The sequence below is a fragment of the Xenia sp. Carnegie-2017 genome, unplaced genomic scaffold, assembly GCF_021976095.1.
Source record: "Xenia sp. Carnegie-2017 unplaced genomic scaffold, XeniaSp_v1 HiC_scaffold_25, whole genome shotgun sequence".
Classification (NCBI taxonomy): domain Eukaryota; kingdom Metazoa; phylum Cnidaria; class Anthozoa; order Malacalcyonacea; family Xeniidae; genus Xenia; species Xenia sp. Carnegie-2017.
Genome location: NW_025813488.1, coordinates 5932222 through 5958221, shown reverse-complemented (window position 1 = coordinate 5958221; position 26000 = coordinate 5932222). Strand labels below are relative to the sequence as shown.

The 26000-nt window shown below is 34.2% G+C and overlaps 7 protein-coding genes and 1 long non-coding RNA gene across 9 annotated transcripts in view; 2 read left to right on the top strand and 6 right to left on the bottom strand.

Moving 5' to 3' along the window:
* Positions 1 to 3671, bottom strand: part of LOC124452498 (muscle M-line assembly protein unc-89-like) — a 67490-nt gene extending 63819 nt beyond the window's left edge. The window contains exons 1-8 of the mRNA XM_047003056.1: positions 3378 to 3671; positions 3138 to 3200; positions 2930 to 3032; positions 2396 to 2486; positions 1881 to 1994; positions 1612 to 1728; positions 693 to 1049; positions 131 to 445 (exon numbers count right to left, since the gene is read on the bottom strand). Of these exons, the coding sequence (XP_046859012.1) occupies positions 131 to 445; positions 693 to 1049; positions 1612 to 1728; positions 1881 to 1994; positions 2396 to 2486; positions 2930 to 3032; positions 3138 to 3200; positions 3378 to 3414 (1197 nt within the window). The 5' untranslated portion in view covers positions 3415 to 3671. The remainder of the gene's footprint in view (positions 1 to 130; positions 446 to 692; positions 1050 to 1611; positions 1729 to 1880; positions 1995 to 2395; positions 2487 to 2929; positions 3033 to 3137; positions 3201 to 3377) is intronic.
* Positions 3672 to 4238: 567 nt separating this feature from the next.
* On the bottom strand, positions 4239 to 13038 carry LOC124453751 (protein starmaker-like). Its single transcript, XM_047004604.1, has 15 exons — positions 13026 to 13038; positions 11607 to 11820; positions 11054 to 11136; positions 10730 to 10835; positions 10524 to 10633; positions 9830 to 10316; positions 9350 to 9759; positions 8862 to 9049; positions 8552 to 8593; positions 8186 to 8341; positions 6054 to 6104; positions 5693 to 5825; positions 5195 to 5237; positions 4851 to 4994; positions 4239 to 4592 (listed from the first exon to the last, which is right to left on the bottom strand). Exons 3-15 carry the CDS (start codon positions 11074 to 11076, stop codon positions 4572 to 4574), a joined length of 1914 nt encoding a protein of 637 aa, XP_046860560.1. The 5' UTR covers positions 11077 to 11136; positions 11607 to 11820; positions 13026 to 13038; the 3' UTR covers positions 4239 to 4571.
* Positions 4884 to 6065, top strand: LOC124453758. Of its 2 annotated transcripts, none has more exons than XR_006951179.1 (3): positions 4884 to 4954; positions 5509 to 5600; positions 5686 to 6065. It is a non-coding gene; the product is annotated as an uncharacterized LOC124453758 (long non-coding RNA). The 2 variants fall into 2 exon arrangements; XR_006951178.1 differs by having other exon boundaries at positions 5509 to 5610.
* LOC124453753 (SWR1-complex protein 4-like) lies at positions 11964 to 13389 on the bottom strand. The gene is made up of 2 exons (XM_047004606.1): positions 13051 to 13389; positions 11964 to 12609 (listed from the first exon to the last, which is right to left on the bottom strand). Exons 1-2 carry the CDS (start codon positions 13105 to 13107, stop codon positions 11983 to 11985), a joined length of 684 nt encoding a protein of 227 aa, XP_046860562.1. The 5' UTR covers positions 13108 to 13389; the 3' UTR covers positions 11964 to 11982.
* A 192-nt stretch (positions 13390 to 13581) lies between these two features.
* On the bottom strand, positions 13582 to 19349 carry LOC124453750 (THO complex subunit 5 homolog). The gene is made up of 21 exons (XM_047004603.1): positions 18968 to 19349; positions 18517 to 18630; positions 18168 to 18265; positions 18030 to 18096; positions 17796 to 17869; positions 17462 to 17576; positions 17273 to 17355; positions 17041 to 17090; positions 16871 to 16939; positions 16617 to 16702; positions 16358 to 16463; positions 15944 to 16052; positions 15684 to 15785; positions 15363 to 15468; positions 15170 to 15281; positions 14937 to 15040; positions 14719 to 14806; positions 14514 to 14623; positions 14007 to 14099; positions 13805 to 13890; positions 13582 to 13718 (listed from the first exon to the last, which is right to left on the bottom strand). The coding sequence occupies exons 1-21, from the start codon at positions 19232 to 19234 to the stop codon at positions 13649 to 13651; spliced, it is 2109 nt and encodes a 702-aa protein (XP_046860559.1). The 5' UTR covers positions 19235 to 19349; the 3' UTR covers positions 13582 to 13648.
* A 202-nt stretch (positions 19350 to 19551) lies between these two features.
* On the bottom strand, positions 19552 to 20902 carry LOC124453757 (eukaryotic translation initiation factor 1-like). The gene is made up of 3 exons (XM_047004611.1): positions 20621 to 20902; positions 20183 to 20325; positions 19552 to 19890 (listed from the first exon to the last, which is right to left on the bottom strand). The coding sequence occupies exons 1-3, from the start codon at positions 20646 to 20648 to the stop codon at positions 19744 to 19746; spliced, it is 318 nt and encodes a 105-aa protein (XP_046860567.1). The 5' UTR covers positions 20649 to 20902; the 3' UTR covers positions 19552 to 19743.
* Positions 20903 to 20995: 93 nt separating this feature from the next.
* Positions 20996 to 24756, top strand: LOC124453752 (lupus La protein homolog). The gene is made up of 13 exons (XM_047004605.1): positions 20996 to 21193; positions 21730 to 21799; positions 22344 to 22384; positions 22608 to 22667; positions 22765 to 22860; positions 22930 to 22992; positions 23058 to 23209; positions 23298 to 23360; positions 23436 to 23463; positions 23573 to 23710; positions 23824 to 23935; positions 24001 to 24060; positions 24227 to 24756. The coding sequence occupies exons 1-13, from the start codon at positions 21137 to 21139 to the stop codon at positions 24322 to 24324; spliced, it is 1038 nt and encodes a 345-aa protein (XP_046860561.1). The 5' UTR covers positions 20996 to 21136; the 3' UTR covers positions 24325 to 24756.
* Positions 24491 to 25680, bottom strand: LOC124453756 (14 kDa phosphohistidine phosphatase-like). The gene is made up of 3 exons (XM_047004610.1): positions 25460 to 25680; positions 24959 to 25083; positions 24491 to 24649 (listed from the first exon to the last, which is right to left on the bottom strand). The coding sequence occupies exons 1-3, from the start codon at positions 25581 to 25583 to the stop codon at positions 24554 to 24556; spliced, it is 345 nt and encodes a 114-aa protein (XP_046860566.1). The 5' UTR covers positions 25584 to 25680; the 3' UTR covers positions 24491 to 24553.
* Between the last annotated feature and the right edge of the window lie 320 nt (positions 25681 to 26000).

Sequence of the window (26000 nt, the reverse complement as noted above, 5' to 3'; positions counted from 1 at the left end):
ATATTCATTGAAAACCTTTGAAATATGATAGAATGATGATGCTAAGGAACTTAAAACACCTACAACTGAGGCTTTCCCAACACTATTTCTACTTCGCAAAGAAAAAGTAACAACGACGTTGCAAACTTACAACTTGAGCCCAATGGTGAAAACTGACGGAAGAAATCAATAAAAATTGTCGCTGTTCCATTCTAAATGCAAAATTTCGACAGTATCTGTCCATGATGGCTTTTTCTTCCTGAATTTCGGACGATTTCGGGTGTTGTGATCGCAATAGTTCCTTGGCTTTCGTCCTCGCAGCCGCAAAAGAACCAACAATTTCTTTGCTTTGAACATCAAACTCTTCGTGTTTTTTCAAGTAACTTCCCGCACTGGACAGAGAATTGCCAAGATTTGTATGTTTCCGAAAATATTCTTCACCCTCACCAGAAAGCCATTCGATTACCTTTAAAAATATTGATTTTTTTCAAACGTTGTTCATGCAGCACAATCTTATCATGTGATCATTGCTATACTAGTTAGTCAAGGACAAACAACCTACGATGGACTTTGTCAGGTTTCGGGAGGAGTGATGTTATAATCAATACTTCTTAAAGTCTATAATCTTCATTACAATATTGATATTTAGCTCATTTTTGAGCATCATTGACGGTTCATTGTATTGTTCATGTGGTAATGAAATCAAATCATACCAATTTGTAATCTTCTTTGAAACTTGCAGCGGCGTCATTAATTTTTTTTGGCCCAATTCTTGTTTCCCAGTGTTGTACGATCTTACACAACTCGTTGTCAAGCCTCTCAAGCTTTTCCTCCAACAGAAAAACATCTTGAAATTCACTGACGTCTTCAGTTCGTGTTTTTAGAACAAGCTGCCGGCCAGAATTTATGTTATCTTGAACCGTGTTGACTTTCAAATGAAACTTCGATTTTTCTTTTTTGATGTGCAGGGACTGAGCTAAAGCAATCTGTTCATCATCATCAGCTATTGATCGTAATTCATTCAAACTGTCTTCAATAAGTGTCAACGATTCAAGGAACCTAACAATTTCCTAATAGAATATAGACAACATCCATAACAATTTTAATTACCAGCAGATCAATTATGATATCAAAATATCAATTAGAAAGGTCTGTTCACTTAACAGAATGTCCTGCTATGAATGCTATATTCAAGAAATAAAAGATGTTTACTGTGTTTGCACAGGCTTATGCAAACTGAGAAGACCTTTGGGAGAACTCAAGAGCAGCAAGGCCGAGATCAAAGTTGAGGGTTTTCAACTGCTTGAGACTTTTCACGAATGTCATCGAATATGGCAAGAATCACGTAAAATGGCGTAAGTGTTGGCCCGACAAATCGTTGTGTGTAAACGTACCTTTATTTCATTTATAAAATAACAATAATGTGGAACAAACATTTAATATTTCCTCTATCACATGTATTCATGATTATTTGCAAATTCTGTTTGACTGATTGATTTGATTGGTTGAGCTCAGATTGGTTTGCACAGGCTAATGCAAACAGCCCAATCACTGTACATGTTTGATTACTTCTATTTATTAAATGTAGGTAGTGAATGAGTCCCGAGCTACAATACACTGGTCATTACTTACAATTCGCCTGTCAATCCAAGGACGTGGATCAAAGTTATAACTTCCACCAAGACTTTCTGGTAAACATGACCTTGCCACATACAGCTCAAGTTTTGTCAATGATGATAGTAAATAGGTCTGTTAAGAAAAGAGTAGAAAGCTTATTGCAGTTTCATGTCTCATCAATACTGAAGTCTTAATGTCAACTTAATCAATCATATGATTATAAATACCAAGTGGACAAGGCAGTGTGAAATGGTCAGAGATGCAGAATCTTTAACATAACATACCTCAAATGGATATGTTGTGAGGTCATGTTTACTGAATCGACCACTCTTCCTTCTTTCCCAAAAGGCATCTGGTTTCAGAATCAAGACAACTTTAACATGGTATGACAATGCATCCTTTAAAGATACAAATTTTTCCTAAATATTAGGACATTCCATTGGTGAGGGTTTCAGATTCAGATTCTAATAGCCTTAAATGGACAGATCTGATGAAAAGCATTGCAAATGTTAGACATAATTTTGACACACTATGACTATACATATATAGCTGTTGATCATCTAGTTAATACCGTTCTGAGAAGGATTATTGGTGTTGCCGTAGTCATCTTCAACCAATTTTGTCAAAATATCAATGAACACCAACACCAACAGTCCATCTCAGAACTGCATTAACCTGGATGATGTACATCTACAAACATTTAACAATACTCCCAGGTTTAAAAAAAGTACTTTACATCCTATCACAACATGTTGTATTTAAAAGTGCGGCAATAGAATCATTGAAACATCACAATTACTTTGATAACTTGTAACACAGATACAGAATACATCCACTTTTCACTTCTTGCATCAACAATTACTGTGAAGCCCTTGTTTTTCACATCCTCACTGTAAACAAAAATTAACACAAAAGCAGTAAGGAGCTGTTAACACCAAAAAGCTGTTATATTATTCAAAGACGATATAACATTCTGTTATAACATTCATCTAAATTTTATTTGCAAACAACATTGATGCAAGTAATATTTTGAAATATTTGTTACTCTTTAATCCTGGAATATATGCTTAACAAAAACGATGAAAGCATAATTGTGTTTAGTAATTAACTTAATTGCTATTATAAGGTATTTTATAGCACCATTACGTTCTTTCTTTATTCCACTACAATAGCGTTAAAATACTTCTGGTATTTTAGTATAATTAATCCTTAAAATATTTTAGTGACATCAAACCAAACGCGCTTATTGACATTGCACATTGCATATTAAATAAGGGACAAAATAGGTTTTTTTTGCAAGTATTATCACATTAATATTTTTACTGAGTTTTACCGAAATAACTGAGAAATGATGCTCAAAGCGGTGGCCAGCTCCGACGACTCTCCTTTAAATTGTGGAACAAGTATTATTTGACGTCCATTGTTGTCAATTGTTCCTGTTGAGAGGAAGTGTTTCAGTACGTTTATGCAGAATCAATAATATTGTAACAATTCTGACTACTTTGCAAGGTGTTGAGAGAGCAAATCGACAAAAATCTTACCCAACAAACAAGCATGATTTGCTAATAATATACTTCCAATTTCCCATTCGGTAGTCGCTATCGCTAAAGAATGAAAATGAGAAACAACAGTAATACTTTGTTTTAGCTCCAACTGACCATGAATGCTCACACATTGTGGTGATAAACATGGCCACAAGCAACATATGACACCTTTATTTAAGTTAATACGCCGACGTTGAATTAGACTCAAGTGGATACAAAGTTTTCAAAACAAGTTACCCGTGTACTTATGTTGGATTTCCACTTCCTTGGCCATAACAAGACACAATTGGGAATTTTTGTTCGTTTAATTTGTCAAACATATGTGCCAATTTTTATGCCTTGCACCTTCCACCAATTTAAATGAAGGGACTTTAAATGACAGGTGTTTAACTGCTACATTTCCAAGGATTACTGTGCACATGATTTATCCCAGTTGCTAGGAAGGTTCAGACAGACATATTAGTCATCCAAAATCGTCAATTGTGTCACTCTTCTACTGTAGATACCCTACTGACGTGCCATTAAAAGTCGAGTGCTCAAAATGAATAATTAACATACCAAAGACAATGAAGATTAACAAATCAATGGGATGCCATATTATCTGATTTCAAGGTTATTATAACAGAACTACTGACTTTTGATTTTTCACCATAACCATAATAAAAAATATCAGCAAAAAAACTTGAATTGAGGAAAATTGATGGAAGAGGTATGAATTCCGTACTTTCATCATATCATGATGTAGGTTGCTAATGACGAAATGATTAACGATTAGTACTAAGTCCTCTGGCTTTCCGCAGTTTACCAAGGGATTTTCATTAATTGCTACATAGGAAATGTTCATCGCTTTTTTGTTTGCAAACTTGAGCTGTAATAAAAATAAATGCGTTGGCAGGTTGAAATGACAGAGAATTAAATGCAATTGAATGAAAAAAAATGAGCAAAAACGATGTGGTAAGAATATTTCAAACGAATAACTGACATGAAAATTGAATGAACGGAGAAAGGAAGTGAAGAAACAACAATAAAACGTCCTAACATGGTGAATGAAACTGAAGAATGTCTCGTTTTACTCAGGACAAATGAATGAAAATAATATGAAAAATAAAAATCCAATAATTATTACCACAATACATTGCACAAGCAAAGCATAGAATATTTAATACTTAAACAAAAAGAGTATCGTCAAAATATATGATATTTTTCCTCATTCTAGAAGAGAAACGTCAGGAACAAGTAGGAATCAAGACGTGCAGGCATGCTTTTGTGATTAATGGATCTAATGCCATTATCTTTTTGAAGATAAACAGATCTCCATCGCTGCGCACGAATTTGAGTGATCTGCCAAGATGTCAGGAAAAGAATGGCTGATTGTCGACCTTAAAATCTCTCTTCGTTGCTATACCTAAGAAATCATCAGCCATTTCCCAACTAGTTGTTTGCTTGCACCGTCTAAAGATTAAAGGAGTTTGACACAAACATTTGTGAGTGGAAACAATACTTTTAGCCAAAAAATTGTTCTAGTAACTAACATGAAGTCAAGTTCAAATCCATCGACGTAACGTCGTGTAATGATAGCTACTATTAAGTTTGACATTAAGTGTCAAAAAGCATTTCTATACAAGATAATACGACAGTCGACAGATGGTATTACTTTCGTAAATTCCGAACCAAGGGAGCTCGTCTTCTCCGCAAATTTTTTTATCTCACCTCGTTTTGCGGTGACTTGATAGGAATAGCGGAGGTTCCCTTTGGCCTTGACGAACCAACTTGAACAGGTTGTGGTGGCTGAATGACAATTTGCTGCTGCATCGGTAAGTGTTGTCCTCCAATATTAATATCCGAGGGATAGACCTGTCAAAACATCATTATATTGTATTGTACACTAAAGATCTAACGCCACATCAAAAAAATAATTGCTCATGCACATAGACACGGATAACAAGAAAGATTATTAAGCACTCTGGAAGAAGATCACAATCATATTTTAAGCATCAACTGCTAAACATTCTCAGATCCAATTCAATTTAACGGAGAAAAAACATGAACAGTACCGGTTGTGAGATGAAGGGTTGCATAGTTGGTAGTATTGGATACCTAAATTTGGAACACATTTGCCACATTATTTATTAATTGATTTGCTACATCAATACTTATCTATACAATTAACTAACAGTAGAAAAGATTGGTACATGCTATCATGAGTGGATAATATGTATTAAAAAAATGTGTAATATTTGAATCATTCGAACTATCAATTCTAAATTCTGAAGTTTTTATCCTCCCCTATGTCTTCTTCCCACTTTTTGAGTTTTTCACGATCGTAAAATTTAATGTTTGTTTGTTTGCCTATAATTGCTGTTTTCAGGTAAAGTTTGTCAGCCCATTCAAGCTCTCGTGTTGTATATAAGAACAGTTTGTATGGTAAAACAACGTTAAGAATCACATGGACGAGTCCTGGTAATAAAATGTCAGTTGAACGTGCGTGATTGTTTCTTATGAGCAATTGTTGAGAAGTAATTATATTTTGTAATGCATTGTGTAGTACTTACGGCTGAGGAGCATAAACTAGGCCAGTGTTTGGATCGTAAGGGACAAATTCTCCACCAGGGCCGGGGGTGTTTGCTGAGGGTGGCATCGGATATGGATGGCTGGGAAGCATATAAGGCCTAGTCGAGTTCATGTCTAAAACGAAATAATTGTCTGTTAATTCAAAGTATTGTATCACTCTGAAAAATGTATAGCCATGAATATATTCATTCATTATAAAAGCGTTATTTGTCATTTTTTTAAATGAACATCTTTGGACTAAATGTAAAACACTTGACCATGTGAAGTCATTCCAAGCTTTAAAGGAACTGTAAGTCTTTTATGATGTACTATAGTTATTCTTGAGCTAATGATTAAATATACCTTGAGATGGCATTGAGTGTTGCTGTGGATAAAACATCGGTGCAGGATATCCTATAAAAAAACAAGCATTAAAACATGAAACACAAGTTAAACTAAAACATATAAGCTATTAAATGGCATAACAGGTAAAGAAGGCAACAGCTATCATAAAGCAAAACATAAATTCTCAATTATCAATTAAACAAGAAAGCACACAAGGTCAGATAATATCAATTATTGCAACTCGGTTAAAAAGCTCGATATTCGTTATCATTTATTCATTTGCTGAGAACACAATCAATAAAATCAATTCACAAAGCAAGCAAAATCGTGACTGTAAGCATCTGACAACGTCGGACTAAAGTACCAACGCTAAGCACATTACAAATGAAATATCGAGTATAAAATTGACCATTAGAGTTGCGTGGTTAACCGAAATAAATCGTTTTTTTCGGTTCTTTTTATGCATCAAAAACTTTATAGGCCAAAAACCCGTTGGTTTTGGTTTTATTTTTTGTTCAACTCCATAAAAACACTTCACTTTCAGGCGCAAATGTTTCAAAAATAATAAATGTCAAGAGTAAAAAATAGTTCATTTCTTTCCATTCAAAAGTCCATTTGAATATATTTCAAGAAAGACAAAAAGAAACGAGTTTGAGTGGGCAGTCTGTGCCTAAAATCCATCAGCGCAATACATGAAGAATCAACTGAGCATTTGAAATCCCCTTGACCGACTGTACGAGTTCATAGCTGCGGTAACAACCAACTCGATCTACTTACACAGTTACACTGATTTCGGAGTAATTAGCCTAGTCAATCGCAAATTATTAGGGATATCGTCTTGCGTAGTCAACTCCATTAACTCTACAAGTTCATGGTCATGGCAACGACCAACTGCGTATACTAGTACCGATTATGGAGTAATTAGCTCGCTCAATCACAAATTTTCAGGTAAACAATCTGCGCATGCGCAGTCTGCTTGAGCATACGCAGCCAACATGACTAGCTGCCCAAGTTCGTGGTCATGGCAACGACCAACTGCATCTACTAACACCGATTTTGAAGTAAATAGCATGCTTAGTAACAATTTAATATAGAAATCATCTGCGCATGCGCTTGAACATGCGCAGTCCACTCGACTAATTGTTCATAGTCATGGCAACAACTAATTATATGTACTTGCACTACATTTGTGGCAATTAGCTCACTTACTCGCAAATTATCAAAGAAATCATCTGGGCATGCGCAGAAGTGACTTTAATAATACCACAACTTTCGTAAGCCTTTGAATTTTTGTATATAAATATAAAGCCAATATTAGATATAGTAGATGTTAACTAGCAGTGGAAGCTGGGTGCGACATAGTATGCAGTGGCTTAGGGGCCCACACTTCGGTGGCGACCGCACTCTCCCTGCGTGCCCCGAGCAAAGCCTATCGCAGGTGATCTCGGGGTCTGATGGGCGGAAACTTGCTATTGCATCTCCCAAGTAGGATAGCGTGGAGGGGCCGAAATCTCCTACCGAAACGTTAACATGCGGCGTTCTAGTGCCTTGCGCTTAAGAAGGTATCGGGAAGCATGGACCGAAAACGGGTTTTTTGCTTTTGAATTTTATCTTTTTGTTTAACGTTCTTCTAAAAAAAATAAACCAAGCAATGTTTCAATTAACTTCTTCTGACACTGTGCCATTTTCTGACACTTATAACTTACACAACCTTAAACATGTTTTATACAATTTTTATTGGTTTATATCTTTCTGATTTAACTCTCTCATTTACTGTTTCTCATGCATCATGAGCAAACCATCGATGGGCCTCACGATAAACAACGATTATCTGGTTCCCTTAATTAACACGCGACACTCTAAGTGCTCAATTATCTCGGGGTATCGGGAGGCTTTCATGGGCTGTATGGCAAACAAGGATTCTCTGCTTAATGCTTAACAAGGATTAATGCAGAAAACTTGTAATTAATGAGTTTCAAGACTTTAAAGTTATTACCAAGATAACATTTCAAATGCAAAGTTGTTTTGTGTAGTCTAAAAGTTGTTTGAAAAAATACTGAAACTGAAAGCGAGGTCAAACTTCTGGAACCACACAGTCCTAGTAATCACCTTGTATATCACGATTCACGTGACTATTATTCATTGCTTACCTTGAGGAGTGAGATACACAATTTGGGTTTCTCGAGGGGTCGTTTCGGAAACTGTGTCATTTTGAGCGGAATTAGCTGTAGTGAGTTGAGGCTGCTTTTGGCGCTGGGCAGAGTAGCGCTTTCGTCCCGAAGAGGAGGATTCAAGTTGTTCTGTTTCTAAAATACAAGCCATCACCACCGTGAAAGCACAAGACTGATTTAAAGAGTTAAAGTGGCGACTTTCGTCATAGCTCTAGTTGAAACATTAACCCTGACCCCACTGATTAACTGAATGTAAAATACCAATGACTCATCATTTGCAATGGCTATTCTTAAGAAATGTTTGTTTTAAATTAGCGTAGAATTGTACGAAAGATATCTACTTACGAACATCGTCTACGGTAGACTTTTCATTCGTTTCTGTAGCATCTGCATATTAAATTGAGATACGAAGTTGATTAGATAAATAAACTAAAATATGCAGCGCAAAAAGGCGCTATGACAAAACAGAAGATACAATTCAAATAAATATGTAAGTATATAAATATGTATGAAAGGTGGAGGATACTAATATATCTTTTTTTCTTTTTTCTTTACCTTTTGTTGATATAAATTTTTCATTGACAAATTTATTACATAAAAATAATAAAACACCAGCCACTTAAGCAGAAAAATACGTAAAAATTTTTCAATTTACCTGAATACCTTTCAGATTCAAATTCCGGTGTTGCTTCACCTTCATTTTTTTTGTCTTGACCCTTTTGTAACTCAACCTCCCTAGCAAAATCAGCAGCACTTTTCTTCGGCTTATGAATAGGTTTACCTCGACCATAGCCATGACTGCGCATTTCACTCCATTTACGAGAGCTGGGAGCAGCGTGGTTGCTGAAACAGTATTTACCAAAATAAGTTTAGACCCAAGTCAGTTTTACCAAAATGGTAATTTGCTCGTATGTACAGTAGCTACAAACAGTCAAGTTCAAACACGTATCCAGAAAAAAAAAGAGAAAATCAATTCCTGGTTGGACTGCTTCTTTTCAGCATTAACACTTCAAAAGTGATTTTCAAAAATATTCCTCGTTCTTGCTCAATTCATGGAAATCTAGCCACAACCATCTGGGTTTCTCTTCTCCTTATTTAGCAAACGAAGCGTACGAAATAAAAAGATCAAAAGTTGTAGTTTACCTTTTCTGTGGTGATTTTTCGTCTTTAGTCACAGCTATTTCACTCTTCTCCGGTTGTGTTGCCTTTTCAACATTTCCATTTTGTATTTTCACGTTAGTATCCCTATAAACGTCTCCAGTTCTTTTTTCCTGATTGGGCTGTTCATTATTTACATCATTCTTCCGATTCTCCTCAGTCTTTTCAATGCCTCCATTTTCAGTTTTTAATGTCTGACCATCAGCACCTTCATCACTGATAGCACCAAATCCACGTTTGTCCCTATACCTTCCTCGTGGTGGTTCGCGATCTCGTCTATCTCTCCCGTATCGCCTGTCTTGCTTTCCACTGTTTTCTTTTCTTTCTCTTGACTCATTATTAGACATCGATACTCTAACTTCTTGTTCCCTTCTCCCCCCTCCGGATCTCTCCATCTAAACGAAATGGTGATGTTGATAAAAAAAATGGCGTAAACAGTTTAAATCAAATAAAAACCACACTTGCCTTATTCTGTTCTCTCCTTTCGCGGCTATCCCAGCTTTTCCTGTCTCCTCTACCTTTTGTTTCATCATTATCCTTGTTCGCATGATGCGTATTATCTCCTCCATCACGACGTGATCCTCTTTCACCTTTTGTTCCATCATTACCCCTGTTTGTAACACGTGTATTATCTGCTCCATCACGACGTGATCCTCTTTCAGCTCTTTTTCCATCAAGATTCCTGTTTGTATCACGTGTATTATCTCCTCCATCATGACGTGATCCCCTTTCACCTTTTGTTCCATCATTATCCCTGTTTGTATCTCGTGTATTATCTGCTCCATCACGACGTGGTCCTCTTTCGTTCCTTTTCGGTATATATTGTTTTTGCTCCGAATGTTCCCTTTCCGTCCTACCGTGATCCGCTCGCCTGTGTTCATTCTCGGTCCTGAAGCTTTCGTAATCTTTTCGAGGACGTCTAGCAGTTCTTTCACCACTGTACATCTGCTTTCTGAAAACCAACCGAAAATATGTATTTGGAATTGTGAAAAAATTTGATGTATCTCAATTTCATAGAGAAAACAATCCACATATAACGGCATATAACAAAGCATTTTGACAAAAATAACGAGTACACTAAACATCGTGGCTACTAATACTCATCACCCCCCCCCCATTATCTCCTCGGATGACAAAACATGGTGCTATTTAAACTCACCTCCTCTCAAATCTTCCTTTATTATCACCTTTCATAAAATCGTTTAATGTTCTCCGATGACGTCTTCCTGGTGGTCTATTGCCAAAAGACTGAACAAATCGCGCTGATTCCTACGTTGTTGAAGAAAACTCGATATAAACTATAAGTTTGTAGCGTTTTAATGCGCTTGATTAACCTTATGGTTGTTAATGTATTTCGACACAAACCTCCAGTTCTTCCTTTGTTTTTGGACCTTGCTCACTTTCCACATACAAATCGTGTTCCCATTTCAGGTCTGTTTTGTCCCAAAGTTTTCGGTTTCTCGCATTACTCCTGCATGGCATGATCAACTAACATTATACATTCGCACATTTTACAGCTCAAATTTTTAAACAATCATCAAACAAAAATTCTTGTTTTTTTGAGCAAATACATACTTACACAAGCAAATGTTGGCTATTTTGGGTGATAAAATGCAATGTATGGATACGTTAATTCTGTGATACTCTGATTTTGCTTTAAAAAATCAATGTATAAATAATGCAATGTACCTTTCTTCTTCAAAGCCATCCATCCAACGATCATCATGTACAAAGTACGTCTTTTTTCGTATCTCAGTATCTTTTTGGGGGGCCTAAAAATATTTCGGTGCAATATAGTTCAGGGGCAGATTTTCTGGGGGGTGCACACACCACCAAAAAATTCTCTAGATCCCCGTAAGAAAAATTCTATAATGGTCTTCGGTACTGTAGAGGATTAATATAACAGTATTTAAGACTATGAAATTGCACAGTAACAATATGTGAAAGTAGAACTTCTCATTTCAAAATGAATTACAAATTTTATGCTACCACCATTGGCATTGAGTATTTTTAATTGAAACAATAAAATTGAAATAAATGAGCTACTAAATGCGCATTCAAAGGGGTGAAGGTCCACTCATCTGTGCGCTTAAAAATTCAAAATGGCCAATAGCTCTTGCAATGCTAGGATAACAATGCACCCCTTTGCAAAATCTGCACTCCTCTTGTCAAATGAGCGCTGATTCGCCCTTCACATATTTAAAAAAGATACGTATGAAACAAAAGTGAAAAGTAAACTTACTTTTTCATTTTCTTCCTGCACATTGGCATCTTGGTCAATATTTTCTTCAGCCTCCACAACAACATCTTCATCACTGTCATCTAAAATCTCACCTTCCTCCAGTTGACTTTCCTCCAGTTGACCTTCCTCTAGTCGACCTTCCTCCAGTTGACCCTCAACTTCTTTCTTATCATTCACATTTTCATCAACTTGATTTTGATGTTAAGACTTTCACCTTCGATCATTTTCATCTTCTTCTTCATCATTTCCATTTCTCATCTTCTTCTTACTCACTATCATCTTTTCACGATCTCTTTATGCCTCACTTTTTCGATCCGCTTATCTCTTTGATTTATTCTGATCTGCTGCTTTTTTGACTTTCCTTTTCAACATTTTCTCATCCTGCTGTTTCCTTTTGACTACTTTCCTTTTCAACATTGTTCTCATCCTTAGTGGCTGTTTCCTTTTGACTACTTTCCTTTTCAACATTGTTCTCATCCTTAGTGGCTGTTTCCTTTTGACTACTTTCCTTTTCAACATTGTTCTCATCTTCAGTTGCTGTTTCCTTTTGAATACGTTCCTTTTCAACATTGTTCTCATCCTTGGTGGCTGTTTCCTTTTGACTACTCTCTTTTTCATCATTATTCTCATCCTTGGTGACTGTTCCTTTTTGAATACAGTTCTTTCCCTCATTGTTCTCATCCTTGGTAGCTGTTTCCTTTTGAACATTTTCCTGTTCAACATTGTTCACATCCTTAGTGGCTGTTTCCTCTTGAATAGTCTCCTTTACATCATTGTTTTCATCCTCAGTCGCTGTTTCCTTTTGAATACTGTCTTTTTCGTCATTGTTGTCATATTTGTTGTCTATGCCTTCACTAACGTTTCCATGGCAACCATCTTTCTGTTTTAAATCATTTATTTTGTCACCTTCCCCTTCTTGAGCAGCATAAAATGTTTCACCTTCATCATTTGTCTGTTTTGTTGTTGTCGGAAAAGCAGAATCATCATGCCCAATATTTCCCGCCTAAATTCAAGACAAGATTAATTAGTCAATACACAAATCCTTTTATGGTTTTTCTCAAGACCAGAATTAATACTAAATGAAAACCTTTCAAAAGAGAAAGTAACAGAATATGATATAATAATCATGAAATATCAGTCTTTATGTGTTGAATCAATCACACTCTTTTCAACACAGCTCAAAAATATAACGTTCAATATGTATTTGTTATTGAACATGACAAAATCAAAAAGTAAACACCAAAAACAAGTATTTTTATGTTTAAGAAAAACTATCTACGTATACACACTGCAAATATGATATAGCTAATTCAAAATCATTTAAATTGAGCTTTCCTACTTATTTTCAATAAGTAAAAAAATTTTTAAACAACTACGATGTACCATGAAGCAATCAGTTAAGAAAGTAAACTATCGAACAAGCTTCGTCATCGACTCATCTCACCGTTTCATGTGATGAATCCACTGACATTCCAATCTCGTCAGGATTTGATGAACTCATGTTAAATTTTAATGAATAAATTCTTCTTTTCAACAACAATAAACAATTCTATTGAAAGCAGACTATACAACCTTTTTCGTCTGAATTTTAGCACGACGCTTTCAAGTTCAACTATACGCACAGTAACATGAAGTATATAAAGTAAACCCAAGCACAACAGCTGGCCTGAATTACCGACAAACACTTCGGTTTTCGCATTTGGGGACTTGGGGACTTGGGGGCAGTGAACTCTGGTGAACTCTACTCACTATACTTGGGGTGACAGAAACCCGACGAAAATGTGGTCAAGCCCTTTAAAAAACTGGAGCCTGCAGCCCACTACAAAAAGTGAGATAAGTATAATAATGAAAAAATAAATATATACATGTAACAAATATCCAAAGATTTTGTTGAGCATTAAGGCAATAGTGACAAAGAAGATTGCGGTTAATTAGAGAGAAAGTGTTAATGTGGTCCCCAGCTATATAAACATGCTTGATGTTCAATAGTTTATTCTCACACAAGTCAGTATGAAAACAACGAAAAAAGTTTGACAGAGAATTTATTTACAACGATGAACGAAACATGCGTGTTTTTGATCGTACTCCAACGCCATGCCACGGTCGCGACCCCTTAAAAAAACAAAGTTCTAAATCATCAATGATGGACACGCACATGCAGGACCAAATAAGAGAAGGTTTTTTGAATTAATAAATACCGTTTAACTCGCATGATCAAAAATTCGTGGTTCTGCATGTCATGCTTCTCTGAAGCATTTGTATCGTTGAAAACATCAAAACACATCTGCGTAAAGACAAAAAACAAATCATATTGCAAGGTGCAGAAACTTTTTACAAATTCTAAAAACTTCAGCACAACATCAATACACCAACAAGAGAAATACTGAAGAAAAGCCAAACCTGAACACGCCTTAGTTGATTCGAAAGAATGTTATCTCTTGAGTCTTCTTTACACATTTCTTCATAAAAAACATTGACCTCTGTTTCAATTGCCTAAATCAAAAAAGGTTACGTTGTAAGAGCAAAACAAAATGCAAACAATAGTGTTTCATGCTGTTGGATATGTGTTCTACAAATAAATGGATCATTGAATGTTTGTACGCAACTTCACTTGTCAATACAACTTAAATAATGAACATTTTCTTTAACACGTTTGTAGATGTAGATCGTCCAGGTTGTTAGAGTTCTGACGACCGTTGGTGCTGAAGTTGACGGAGGTTTACTCCTCATGCATTTGACTCAAAATATGACCAACGTTGTATAAGTTTGTAGAAATATCATTCAACATCAACACTAACATTCCTTCTCAGAACTTTGTCAAACTGGGCGATCTACATTTAAAAACATGTAACGGTACTCCCAGTTTCAATCCATTCACTTTAAAACATTTTCTTGATTACCACATACCCTGACATAATCATTGTTCACATAAGAACCATTGCTGGAAACAGCCATCTTGAATAACGGTGTTCGAACTGGATAATCTGATGGAACTATGACAGCCGCCTTCAGTTTAACTAAAAGAAATACAATATGAATGAATGTAAGCTGTCTTAAATGTACTCTCATGTTCCTAAAAGCCAATGGCTAAGAAATTGATAGCCAAATATACCATTTTCGCATGAAAAGGTCGCCAAAAAGAGCATATCATTTTCTGTGATAGATTCAATAAGCGTTTTATTTTCCACGAAAGGTAACTCCTGTAGAAATGTCGGAACATGTAAAAAATTTTACTGAAATGTCGCTATTATAATAAATATTGATAAAACGGTAAAACTGCACGAATACAAAAAAAATAATGAAAATATGGTAAAACTTCGAAATGTTTACCGAATATTCTGAAGTTGTGATCACATTCCACGATTCTAGTGTACTGAGACTTTTTACAGGGAAAAGATGACGTCCTTCTTCGCTTAACGGTATACTGAGTGATTCTTTACAAGCAAAAAAATTGGAAGTCATGGTTTAAAACTGACAATCCTAGCAGTACACAAACGCAGTGCCTTCACGGTTCTCACGTGACATGGAAAACTTATAGTGAACGTCATTTCAGTTCCACTTGCCTAATGATATTAACTGTTTCGTCAACAATATTCTCGTCAAAATTCTAGATTTAATAGATTTCACAGTCCTTTCCATGTGCGATGCACTGAGAGAGGAATTCACGGTCGGTATCTGTGCATGTAGCAAAAAAAATAATACATGAAATATATAAATCTATTTCCGGATATATCTCACTCAAGTTAATGGTCCAACCTCGTTTGACTTTGAGTCGGATGTAGGGAACTCTAGTCCACAAAGCTTTTGCACCCATTTGTAGGGACGACCAATGTTCAGTTTACCAAATGTAACATTTTCTATACTGAAAAAGAATTTTTATCACGGAAAATATTGTAAATCTTTCATATAGGCACCAGCTGAAGATGGGAATGTTTCTGGGGTAGACGTTCTTGCAACTTTATTTTCAGCCTATTCTAAAATAATTTAACAAACGTGCGCTTACCTTACTTATGCATGTGTACTCCTATCTTACCATCACAGTAATAGGTTGGATTACGTAGGTGTGACATCACTTACCCTAATTTGTTAAGCTGATGGTGATTGGTGGGATTAGGAGTGACATCACCAAAATCTTCAGGAAAAAGGCAGGTCAATACAGAATCAGGGGAAAGTAATGATCTATATAAGGATAAAATAAAGATAAGATGTATATATATATATATACACCACACAATTTTGTTATAAGATGTACTTACTGTATCATTACAAAATACATACAACAAATATTAAAGAACATTAAATCTACATGAAGTAAAATGACCACCACAGCTCGTTACCTTCCAGAAAATTTGAGCTTTTCGTTTTCGCTGCACAGAATGTCCAGGGAAACAGTGATAATGTTCAATAACGGAATGTAACAGAACAATATCTTTGACTTAATATCACCTTGAATACAAAGTAAAACGCAACAAAAGCTGAGTAGGCAGAATAAGAATCGAATACAGATACAGGCTACGTCAATGTCAAAGATGATACGTAGTTTAATGATCTTGTGTGAGCCCCTCTATAAATTTCCATCTATCCTTTGCATCTACTTTAACTGACATGCAGTACTATATAGTATTGCCATATATTACTATGCTGCACCAATATATATTTACTATAGTTTGGTGATGATGTACGTGTTGTGAGTCATGCAGGACGACAATATTGCAAGTCTGCAATTATGAAAGAAAAGGAAACTAACTCACCTTTACACGTAATTTCAAGCTGCACCTGCAATGGATGTTGTTTTAAAGCAGTCTTGACTTTCTCCTCTTGACAAAGTTCCTCAGTAGTTCGTCTATGTTGCCTTTTCTACGGCGAAAAATTGTTTGTTCCAAACCATATTAAATTGAAACCAAAAAAGCTTTAAATAGTAGAAATTCATGACAAGATGCGTGTATATTCTATAAACACAAAAGACTTAGGTGTTTCTTTTACACAGACTACACCAAAGAATCGCAAAACCTTGGGCAGCTCATCAACTTCAACTTCATCTTCTTCAGTTTTATCTACATTTTCATCCAACTCAACATCCACAACACCTGGAATTCCTGCAATTACAACATACTCAAACTCAGCAAAATCTTACGATTAACTACAACCAATTTAGAACTTGAGAACGAGTAATTTCAACGACAAGAAAGAGGCCCATATTTTGTAGAGTTTTATTGAAAGATAAATTATTAAATTACATACAATTACAGATGTATATTAGCTACCTGCTTTGTCTTCTAATTGAGCTTTAGCTGCTTCAACGTCACCAATTATCTCAGTATTCAGATTAGGATCTAAATGAAGCTTTTATTATAAGTACTGTATTTCTAATATAATTACGAAATATAATCTCGAATAAAATGTAAATTCATCCTTTTCATTGAAAACCACCTACCACATGCTTCTTGATAGGCCATAGATTGCACAAACAACACATACAATGGCCTAAAAATATTCAAACATTCAAGGTTGGCTCAAATTTTCATTCCCAAATTCATTAGTCAACCAATCATATTACAAACTCAGAATACAAAGCCTGTATGATTGGGTAATAAATATATTTTACATTTTTACAAAGACATTACACGGTGCACTTTATCTATTTCAATTGTTACTGGTTGTAATACCTTGGTAAAAACTTTGCAGTCTGATATTTTATTCTCTTGCTTTCCAGTTGCATTCCCAGAAAATCTTGTATTGGAGATGTTGCCTACACATGACAAGCAATTCAAATCATAAAATAAATCAAAATAATTTCGTGTAATACTAGGTTAGGACAAGAATATATTCCTGCTTGATACTATCAAAAAACATACCTGGAGAATTGTCTTCAGCTGTGGCTCAAGACTATTTAAAAAATCATTCTTTTCCTGTATTTCATGAGCCATTGTTTTCTTCTTTGTCACATAACTTTGCTTGATCGCAGTTAAACTAAATACAATTAAATACAGAATGATCACTTTCAATGTGAATGATTAAGATTTGCTACTATTAACTTTGTTCTGTGGAGAGCACATAAACAGAACTCAAGTGGCTTGTAAACAAGCATTAGCTTTGCACTTCAAATCCCCTTAAAAGTTATTTTCAAATTTCTTTTTCTACAGAAACAGCATGTAATATTTCAAATAAATATACATCATTCAAATTTACCTTTTTCTTTCTTTTAGTTCCCAATCAAGCCGGGCCAACATAAGCTTGTGAGGATCCTCAGAAAGCTTCTCGTCCTTGATGATAAAGTATAAAAGACAGTTTTTCACAATGTCCTATTACACACACAAATATCAATCAAAAATCTCATCATGTACACAAATGAAGTAGAAACATTATATAACAAGAAATTGAATACTTAACAACAGTATGGTACAACCCTACACAAACACCTACTTTCATTTTTTCTAGTTCTTGCTTTAACTCTTCTTCAGATATTAAATCAATCTCCTGGTCTTTGGACCTGTTCAAATAAAAAAAATGCACATTGTAGAAGTATACAAAAACATTTTATTTGTCTTCAATAACTCTTACTTAAATTGTAAACATTTATTGATCTCCTTCTTTAAATGTGTTATCTCATATAGCAAGTTCTGAAGCTCCAGATGCAAGCCATCTACTTTTTGTTTTGCCTAACATAAAATATATAAAACATATGAAGGCAGGCATCATTTAATGGTAAATTCATAGAAGATAACAAGTATAGCTTCATCATCTCTCAGTATAGTGAAAAAATTATTGAAAATAAAATAAAAAGAAATCAAAATAGTTGATTACAAATATTTCAATGGCTAGGAAACATCCTTTTATAATAAAACATTGGGAAAGATGGTAGTTATGAGAAGTACAATTATCCACTGAAAAACCAAACCTTTATGTTTACCTCTAGTGTATCATCTCGTGCTTGTCTGTTGAGAAATTGAGCAGACCGGTTGCAGTTTTTTAAGGTAACAAATGATAATAGACATTGCATTCGTAAATTTTCCAGTTCAGTTCCCTATATTTGAGAATTTCAAAAATGAGATTGGTCATAATGGATTGACAGCTTCATACCTACATATCCGAACATTGCTTTATAAGTATGATCATCAAGAAAAATCCCCAGTTACCTCATAACATCAAATGAGAAAAAGCAAAATGACAATGCATCCATCCCAATAGAAAATATTAAAAGCAAAATAACTCAAAAGATCTACACATTATTCATATGTTACATCAACAAGTTTAGACATAATCAATGGCAATGTACATAAGAGCATTAATACTCTAGAGCAAAATACTAAATGAATTTGATATTTTAAACCAAATGAAATGTTCATTTTAATTCAACTTACATTCTTATCATTATCCTTGTAAGCTTTCATTTGCTCAAACAAGCTTTTAATCTTTTGACAAGCTTTCCTAAATCGTTCAACACCCGTGAAAGGCTCACTCTTTGTTTCACTTGCTTCGCTCGAGATGCTGCTAGCACTTGAACTGACCATTACTACAGTAGATTTTGAATCTTCATCCAGCGTGACATTTGTTTTACTAAGTTTTTTCACTGGGGGCGTTGTTGAAGAAGAAGTATCCGAAGATGTACGAGATCTTTTAGATCGCATTTTGGAAATCTTTCAAGAAATGAGACCGTTGCTAACCCATGAACACAACCACAAGTTACGAAACATACGATGGGCAGAAAGCTGCCACCATATTTGAATCAGACAAAGAAGACTGGAAACTAATCTAGGAATTAAACGAATTTATCACACGACAGAGGGGTTATTATTTTATAATATTGCTATGACATTATGACACAACAGAACTAAAATGGAAAGCAAATTGACATTTCAATCCAATGAAAGGGGCTCCATTATACATTTCATATACATATATATCTCAAGAACTCTTCTTGTTAATTAAGTAACTTAAACAGGTCTAAGTCTTTAAACTTTACTCTTTTATAAAAAAAGTATGGATAAAGATAAAGTTCACACTCATACAGTGAAGTAAGTACATACAGTGTGAAAGAATGTTTGTTAATAAAATCTTCTATGTTTCCATCTGATCAACCATTCTTGTTTACTCCATGATATTATGAACTTAAATATAATAGTTTCTTGATAGTATTTTAGAAGCCGTGAACCTTAACCTGGTTCTTTGTTGCTAGGTCAATATCAATCAAAAAGTCATGAATAGACTGACGTTGATCCCCTTGAAGTTGAATAACTTCACCATGTTCCGGATGATCCACAACTGTTCCATTACAAGAAAAATTCTACAACATAAAGAAAAAAATAGGTTATAGCAAATAATTCATCCTAAGAGTTGAATATGTAACATTTTAAAGATTTTTTTGACAATGGCAAGATTGCTAAGAATTGAAAACAATTGGAAGATCCTGCTGAAGATTATGTTATATGTTATATTGTATTATATTCAATAATCCTGTAAGCAAAAACACCCTTGAACTTTTATTTGGGCAATTGTGCTAGTTATAACTATGTTTTGCTTGTTTTAAACACACCACAACAAAGTAGGGAAGACCAGTAGAGGGACTTAACACAAACCTTTTTGAAATACTTGACAAGCTTTTTCTTGTCATATTTCTCTGAAATGCCTTGTACTGTAGTCAGTGTTTTACGTCCATTTCTTTGTTGAATTCGAATGTGAATCAAACCTTCTTGCTCTGACTTGTCAACAGCAAATGGATCTTCAATGATATGAATTCAATAAGCAAGGTATAAAATAGTGCATAGAGCCGCATAAAATAGCGCGTTTTAATTGTTGGTAAAGATTTTTGTCGCTTTTATTTTTCAATACGGTTTCTTCTAGCATTTCAACACGATAACAATGACTTCATTTAATAGAAGTACTTATTAGACATTTAATAGAAGTACTTTACTATAAAGTAAGTATAACGAAACTATTCTTTCTTAGACATTTTGTGGCAAAATACAGATTTTTTAACAAATATTGTCACTAAAAAATAGAAAGTACAAACATACCTGCTGAATTAAAGTTTTGAACCGACATACGCTCGTATCTTAAAGGTGAAAATACCAAAAGTTTCGCGAAAGATATTTTAATTGTTGATGCAATTATCGAAAATGGCCGACGGGAATGGGAGAAAGCGAGAAAACAAGGGATACATATGAACAACTATGACATGGACGGATGTGATGACATAAAATAATTTACACCAACTAAAAGAAAGAATGCTTTGATAGGTGCGAAGAGTGTGAGACTGTATTTTACATTCTACAAAAAAGTTATTAGAAGTAATAAGGGATATCCATGAATTTGAAAAATTTCATTGTTAAAGCCATCATTAAAATTGAACGTATTCATTTGCAAGTAATATTAGTATTGAGGGATAATACGGATACCGAGGGGACATTCGGTACGCTTTGAATGTGCTGGTTTGGAAATAATACCACGAGGAAAGCTAGAGAAGACAAACAAAAGTGAAACAAGTTTCTATTTATTTTAATTGAGCGAGAGAATTTTTTTTGTAGTAGAAGATGGATGGGGCTGGAAAATCTGCAACATTTGACAAGAAAATTGTGAAACAACTAGAGGTATACTTTCACTTAAATTAAAGACGTAATTACAGCTCTGTATATCGACGACTTTTAATGACTGTATTTTACATTCTACTTGTAATTGTCATTGGACATAGACACGATCATAGATTAAGCTACAATGTGTGCTCAAGATTTGATGACAGCGCTAGGTACAAGGATTGTGATAGTGTTCCAAAGCCATCGTCAAAGAATGAGAACAACTATTCTTGTTCAGTTGTTTTGCTTATACAGTTCAGCCACTGAGTTCAGCATTTGTTACCATAATCATGATGCTCAACTCTTGCTAATGCTCAGCCTATGTACCAAAGCGTTAATAATAGCTGCTTGTATATGTGCAAATTTTGTGTTGCTTTGAATAACTACGGAACTACCATTACCAGTACTGAATTTTTTTTAACAAATTGATTGTTTTTGCAGTCAGTAAACTCCAAACTACAAATGTTATTAAGGAGTAAAAGTGAAACTGACTACAATCCTTGCTTTAAATTACTTGAACTGGTTTACTTTCGTATGTCCTTTTTTTTATTTAGTTTTACTTTAGCGATACAAATTTGCCCCATGATAAATTTCTATTGCAAAAACTTGAAGAAGATGAAGGATGTATCCTTAAATCTACTTATAACATACCATTGTGGTGCTAGGTTGGAAAAGTTTAACAATTCAATGAAGTTACTAACAAAACACATCAAATATACAATTTGCATGAAAGAATGAATGAATGGATGAATGAATGAATAGATGGATGGATTAACGAATGGATGAATGAATGGTTGGATGGATTAATGAATGGATGAATGAATGAATGAATGAATAGGTGGATGGAATAATGAATGGATGAATGAATGGATGGAATGATTAATGAATGGATGAATGAATGAATTAATGGATTAATGAATGGATGGATGGATGCAACCATCTTGCTTATAACTTGACTATCGTAATATTGCAAATAGCCTTTCATAGTTGGCATGTATATTGAATTAAGAACCTAAGCATCAAGTGGTTTACTAAAAAATAATTGTAATGTTGTAGTTAATTATTTTTAGTTTGTGGTTATTATTTAAGCATCAGGTTATCTTCGTTATTGTGTAGATGGTATAGGATGTTCTTTGTATGATATATTCCTTGACATCAATCAAAATAGGGGTGACAATTGATTGTCTTCTCTCATTTCCTCGCTTTAAGGTATTTGATTCTGTACCTAATTTATTTTGATGTCTGATAACAATTTCATCAACAATAACTGTAAATTACAGGTTGTGATATTTTTATAAAACCTTCCATTCATTCTACTAATTTCAACAACACATATAATTGTAGATACAACCAAATAAAGTCTTTAATTGTGTTTTTTATGACTCTTAATTATTCAAACAGCTTAATTGATTTATGACATTATTTATTGTAGTCCATTGTGATTGATATTATTGAAAATGCTTTGAAAACTGAAGGTAGTGGTCTGCTTGAGGTTGGTAATTTCAAAAGAGATAATAGAAAATGTCTTTTTTGTAAAACCATGATGGGAAGACCTTTCTACTCTAACATGTCAACATTTTAATTGACAGTTTGATGAGACAAAGACAAAGCTACATCGAACAAAACCTCCGCCTGAGTTTAATGATGAATATAACATGGAAGCCAAGGAAAAGACTATTTTCTGTGTAGGAAATCAAAATTATGTATGTTAATGGTTGTTTACCATGTATAATTTTTTTCAACTTAATTTTTAGGAAGGTTTTCCTGAAACTACAACTTTGGATGATTTGGAGGGATTTTTTGAAGGCAAGGGGAAGGTACATTTGTTTGTTTGATGTTTTTTTAAGAAATGTAGTTTTTATTGATTATCTTATTTCATAAGTGTGTGAAAATATGTATGAGGCGGCTATTTGATGAAAAAAGGAGCTTCAAGGGATCAGTTTTTGCTGAATTTGAAACCAAAGAGGACGCAAATGCATTTGTTGCAATGAAAGATCTCAAATACAAAGAAAATGAACTCACTTACATGTTGAAGTAATGACAATATTTTATTCATGGTTCAGATGACTTTTCCTAGGTAACTCAAAAAGTTACAATTGTCTGCTTACTTTTGTATGTTCAGGGATGATTATTTCAAAAGCAAAAAGAAGAAATATGGTGAAAACAAAGACAAAAATGCAGTAGGGTAAACTATTTAAATTGACAGTTATATATTTTCCTAAAGTAAGTTATGTATAACTTTTTGTGGTTTTTTTTCAAGAACTGACATTAACAAGGATAAGAATGAGGTAAGCGTTGCTGACATGGATGGACTCAGAAACATAGGATAGCTAAACTGTTATTGTACAAAATTTTATTCATTTGTGTTATTAAATATTATAAAATGCCATAATGTAGGAGGTAGACTACCCAAAGGGACGAGTTCTTCATTTCAATGGAGTGGGTGGTCAAAGTACTCGTGAGGAAATACGTGAAATATTTAACATAGACAACTATCAAGTGAAATGGGTAACCTTCAACACAGGAGAGAAAGAGGTAACATCTTACCATTAGTCATAAATAAATGTGAAAAAAAAAAGATACCATTAGCTCCTATTAATGCAACAAATACCTATAAAAATGCCAACAATAGTGTTTAATTATGTTAGGGATTCATAAGATATGACAATGATGCTGAGAAAGCCATGAAGGCACTAATGGAGAAAAACAATAACAAAGTCATGATACGTGATGTGGAAACTACCTTACGCCTTGTTCAAGGTGAAATTTGAGTTTTTTTTATCAAGCTTCTATCTCATTAATCTTACTCGTTTTTGTACACAAAGGCGATGAAGAGAAAGACTATTGGATAAAAGCAAAAGAAGATATGGCAAAGGTCAAAAATAGTAAGTGAAAAAAATTGTTGGAATATTGGCTCAATGATTTGGCCCCACAAAAAGTAAATAAATAGGAAACAACGTTGACTTATAAATTTCAACATTGTGTTTTAACAAGTAACAACAGCACCGTTTTTTAAATCTGTACCATACAAATTTTGTTTTCTTTTTGCAGAGGGTAAGTACTCTAGAGGCCACATGAAACGAGGAAGAAATAACAGCATGCAAAAAAGAGACGAACCTCCAGCCAAACAGGCTAAATCTAACACCTAAAGTGAATTGTATGCTGTCATACAATCTATAGTTTGGTGACCATGTTCAAATGTGTAAATGTAAATCAATGTTTTTGTTTTGTGATGTTTTTGTTTTGTGATGTTTTTGTTTTGTTGTGTTTTTATTTTGTTGTGTTTTTATTTTATGTAAGAAATTTAGCCAGAAATTAAAGACAAACTTTATTAATAATTATTGTCGATTGCAGATGGAAGATTTTATAAATCATAAATTAGTAGCCTTCGTTAGAAAATGTGATTGATTTATAGTTTGGAAAATACTTTCTAAGAATTTCTGTACTAATTTTGTGATCAGCTTGTCCAAACCCCTGAAATTAAAGACATTTACCTAAATATACAAATCTTAACAATCCTTAATTATAAAGTTCATCATGTAAGCTAAATGTTTTTGAAATAGTAAAACCAGACTTTTCAATATCATTGTTGTATCTTAATTCTAGGCAAGCCTGACAAGGAATAATTGCCATACTTTTTTATAGCAATTACCTTATTGCCATTGTGTTGCTTGACTATATTTAGACATGCAGTAATGTATATCATATTTTTATTGTTTTACAATGACAAGTGCTTATAAGCATATGACTAAGAATTCTCCATGCCAAAGTTGAAATACATACCACAGAGTAACCATATATTAAAATTTTTCCATCTTCTTGATTGTGCTCAATACGTCCCCCACCCAAGCACTCTGAGTGTAAACCAAGATTCCTTATTTGAGGTAAAATTTCATCATAAATGTCAGCTAACCTCAAGAAAAATAACATAAAAATCATTCTATCAAATAGGATTGACACACAATGCAACATAGCCATGCCATATTGGAGTAAAATTCACAGCATTGATATTCCAAATTAAACTTAACTAATGTGCTAAGAATGACAATAACCATTATTAATTTCAGATACCAATAGTAAATTCATTATCCAACAAATATACAGGAGGAGATACGTATAAACCTACCACACCTGACACCTCTTGCCTAACATTAACTCACAAAGAGCCAACGACAAACATTATTATCAAGATTCAATAAAATAGATCAGAAGACTGTTGTAAATTTAAAAATATAAGCAGTAAAGCAGTTTACAAAGCACGTGCAGTTTGATAAAAATAAATACCATGATAAGCTGCCCTGCTGTATCCACGAACTATGTACTTCTGTTCACTTCCCTGCTTAATTTTTACCAAAATATATTTAAATCGACCATTGCCATCGATGTCAACGTCTGAAATTTCATCCATTTAAAAAGAGAAAGCCTTCTTTTCTAGATTGAACAGATAATACTACAACATACCAATTACTCATGAGCAATTCATTGAGTGAATTATCTATTTTCTCCCCGTTTGAGGGGGGAGAAATAACACAACTCACAACTGATGCGAAGGAAGTACATTTATTGCTTTGAGGAAAGGGGGTCGGTCGACGCCTATGATTTTCCAATTTTCCCTGCTTAGGGTTTCTTCGATTCACCCATCTCTTTTTTATTTCATTCATCCTCCTCTTTACTTTCGTCCGCTACTGATCTTTCTCTTTATCAGCTTTTTCTACACCTGACGTTCTTTGTTCTCATTATTCATTCTCAACAAATGTCTGTACCTAAGGGATGATAGGGGGATAGAAACTTGATCTCTTATTCTCAAGTTTCCCAAACATCATAA

Bases quoted from the DNA above. Each gene is read 5' to 3' on its own strand.
- LOC124453751 (XM_047004604.1), bottom strand. From the start codon at position 11,076: ATGGATGGCTTTGAAGAAGAAAG. The intron at 10,836-11,053 runs GTACATTGCATT...CATGCCATGCAG, and splicing joins GATGGCTTTGAAGAAGAAAG to GAGTAATGCGAGAAACCGAA. The intron at 10,634-10,729 runs GTTTGTGTCGAA...TCAACAACGTAG, and splicing joins AAACAAAGGAAGAACTGGAG to GAATCAGCGCGATTTGTTCA.
- LOC124453753 (XM_047004606.1), bottom strand. From the start codon at position 13,107: ATGAGTTCATCAAATCCTGACGAGATTGGAATGTCAGTGGATTCATCA. The intron at 12,610-13,050 runs GTGAGATGAGTC...TCTTGAATTTAG, and splicing joins TGGATTCATCACATGAAACG to GCGGGAAATATTGGGCATGA.
- LOC124453750 (XM_047004603.1), bottom strand. From the start codon at position 19,234: ATGCGATCTAAAAGATCTCGTACATCTTCGGATACTTCTTCTTCAACA. The intron at 13,891-14,006 runs GTTTGGCTTTTC...GTCTTTACGCAG, and splicing joins ATCAACTAAGGCGTGTTCAG to ATGTGTTTTGATGTTTTCAA. The intron at 13,719-13,804 runs GTATTTATTAAT...TGTTTTTTTAAG, and splicing joins TTGATCATGCGAGTTAAACG to GGGTCGCGACCGTGGCATGG.
- LOC124453757 (XM_047004611.1), bottom strand. From the start codon at position 20,648: ATGTCGGTTCAAAACTTTAATTCAGCAG. The intron at 20,326-20,620 runs GTATGTTTGTAC...ATATCATTGAAG, and splicing joins TCAAAACTTTAATTCAGCAG to ATCCATTTGCTGTTGACAAG. The intron at 19,891-20,182 runs GTTTGTGTTAAG...TTTATGTTGTAG, and splicing joins TTGTCAAGTATTTCAAAAAG to AATTTTTCTTGTAATGGAAC.
- LOC124453752 (XM_047004605.1), top strand. From the start codon at position 21,137: ATGGATGGGGCTGGAAAATCTGCAACATTTGACAAGAAAATTGTGAAA. The intron at 22,861-22,929 runs GTAGGAAATCAA...CTTAATTTTTAG, and splicing joins AGGAAAAGACTATTTTCTGT to GAAGGTTTTCCTGAAACTAC. The intron at 23,210-23,297 runs GTAATGACAATA...TTGTATGTTCAG, and splicing joins GAACTCACTTACATGTTGAA to GGATGATTATTTCAAAAGCA.
- LOC124453756 (XM_047004610.1), bottom strand. From the start codon at position 25,583: ATGGATGAAATTTCAGACGTTGACATCGATGGCAATGGTCGATTTAAA. The intron at 25,084-25,459 runs GTATTTATTTTT...TCTTGAGGTTAG, and splicing joins CAGCAGGGCAGCTTATCATG to CTGACATTTATGATGAAATT. The intron at 24,650-24,958 runs GTATGTATTTCA...CTTTAATTTCAG, and splicing joins TAATATATGGTTACTCTGTG to GGGTTTGGACAAGCTGATCA.